Source organism: Perca fluviatilis, chromosome 8 (genome assembly GCF_010015445.1).
Source record: "Perca fluviatilis chromosome 8, GENO_Pfluv_1.0, whole genome shotgun sequence".
NCBI classification, from domain to species: Eukaryota; Metazoa; Chordata; class Actinopteri; order Perciformes; family Percidae; genus Perca; species Perca fluviatilis.
The window spans coordinates 853,812-854,951 of NC_053119.1; the positions used below are offsets into that span (position 1 = coordinate 853,812).

The 1,140-nt window shown below is 42.2% G+C and overlaps 1 protein-coding gene across 1 annotated transcript in view; it reads left to right on the forward strand.

Moving 5' to 3' along the window:
- Nucleotides 1-424, forward strand: part of LOC120563616 (glucose-6-phosphate isomerase-like) — a 9,425-nt gene extending 9,001 nt beyond the window's left edge. Inside the window, exon 3 of the mRNA XM_039807902.1 lies at nucleotides 248-424. Coding sequence (XP_039663836.1) covers nucleotides 248-409 — 162 coding nt within the window. The 3' untranslated portion in view covers nucleotides 410-424. The remainder of the gene's footprint in view (nucleotides 1-247) is intronic.
- The last annotated feature ends 716 nt before the right edge of the window (nucleotides 425-1,140 follow it).

Consider the following 1,140-nt stretch of genomic DNA (forward strand, 5'->3'; position numbering starts at 1 on the left):
GTGTGTGTGTGTGTTTGTGTGTGAAAGCTTTTATGAAGCAGCTGTAGGAAGACACATCATCAGACGAGGTCATCAGCTCACACGGGACAACACGTTAATCAGCTGGTAAAATGTCCAGTGCCTTATGGCGCTGATGTGACCGGGTATCCATCCTCTACTGCAGACCCAGGGAGACGTTAGCAGCCCTGAGAATATAATAATATATAATGATAGTAATGTGTTGATGTGAACCATCTGTTGTTTACAGGCCAAGTCCAGGGGAGTGGAGGAAGCCCGAGACAAGATGTTCTCTGGAGAGAAAATCAACTTCACCGAGGTACCAGAGACAGTAAACGCACCGTCACTCAGTCTGTTCATGCTGCAAAGTACACTCTTTCATCAGGATAGTCTGTCACTGCAACAGGTCTAAAATGTTGGAGGGAATCTGTAGTTTCATCTAAATTTAGTGCCAGACTCCGATTATTATTCTAAGTGTGTCTGACAACATTATGGGATGGATCCCTACAGAGATAGACCTTTTAGTTAAAGAGTAAGATCCTTTTAGTTTAACATGAAACAGCCCCGAAATCACCATCACCAAACTCCACCAGACTCCATGTAAATAATCAGGACTTTTATCATCGTAAAACACACTTCATTCAAAGTGGACAGAAACTAAATAAAACTACCAAAAGCCGTCTTGGTTCATCTTTCCACTGTTCCAACAATCACCACTCTGGTTTGGTTGAAATAAACCCTTAATTCACCCATTTACATGTGAGATATGCTGGCTCTATACACGCTTAAAAGTCCTGATTATTTACATGGAGTCTGGTGGAGATATGCTGGCTCTATACACGCTTAAAAGTCCTGATTATTTACATGGAGTCTGGTGGAGATATGCTGGCTCTATACACGCTTAAAAGTCCTGATTATTTACATGGGGTCTGGTGGAGATATGCTGGCTCTATACACGCTTAAAAGTCCTGATTATTTACATGGAGTCTGGTGGAGATATGCCGGCTCTATACACGCTAAAAGTCCTGATTATTTACATGGAGTCTGGTGGAGATATGCCGCTCTATACACGCTAAAAGTCCTGATTATTTACATGAAGTCTGGTGGAGATATGCTGGCTCTATACACGCTAAAAGTCCTTGA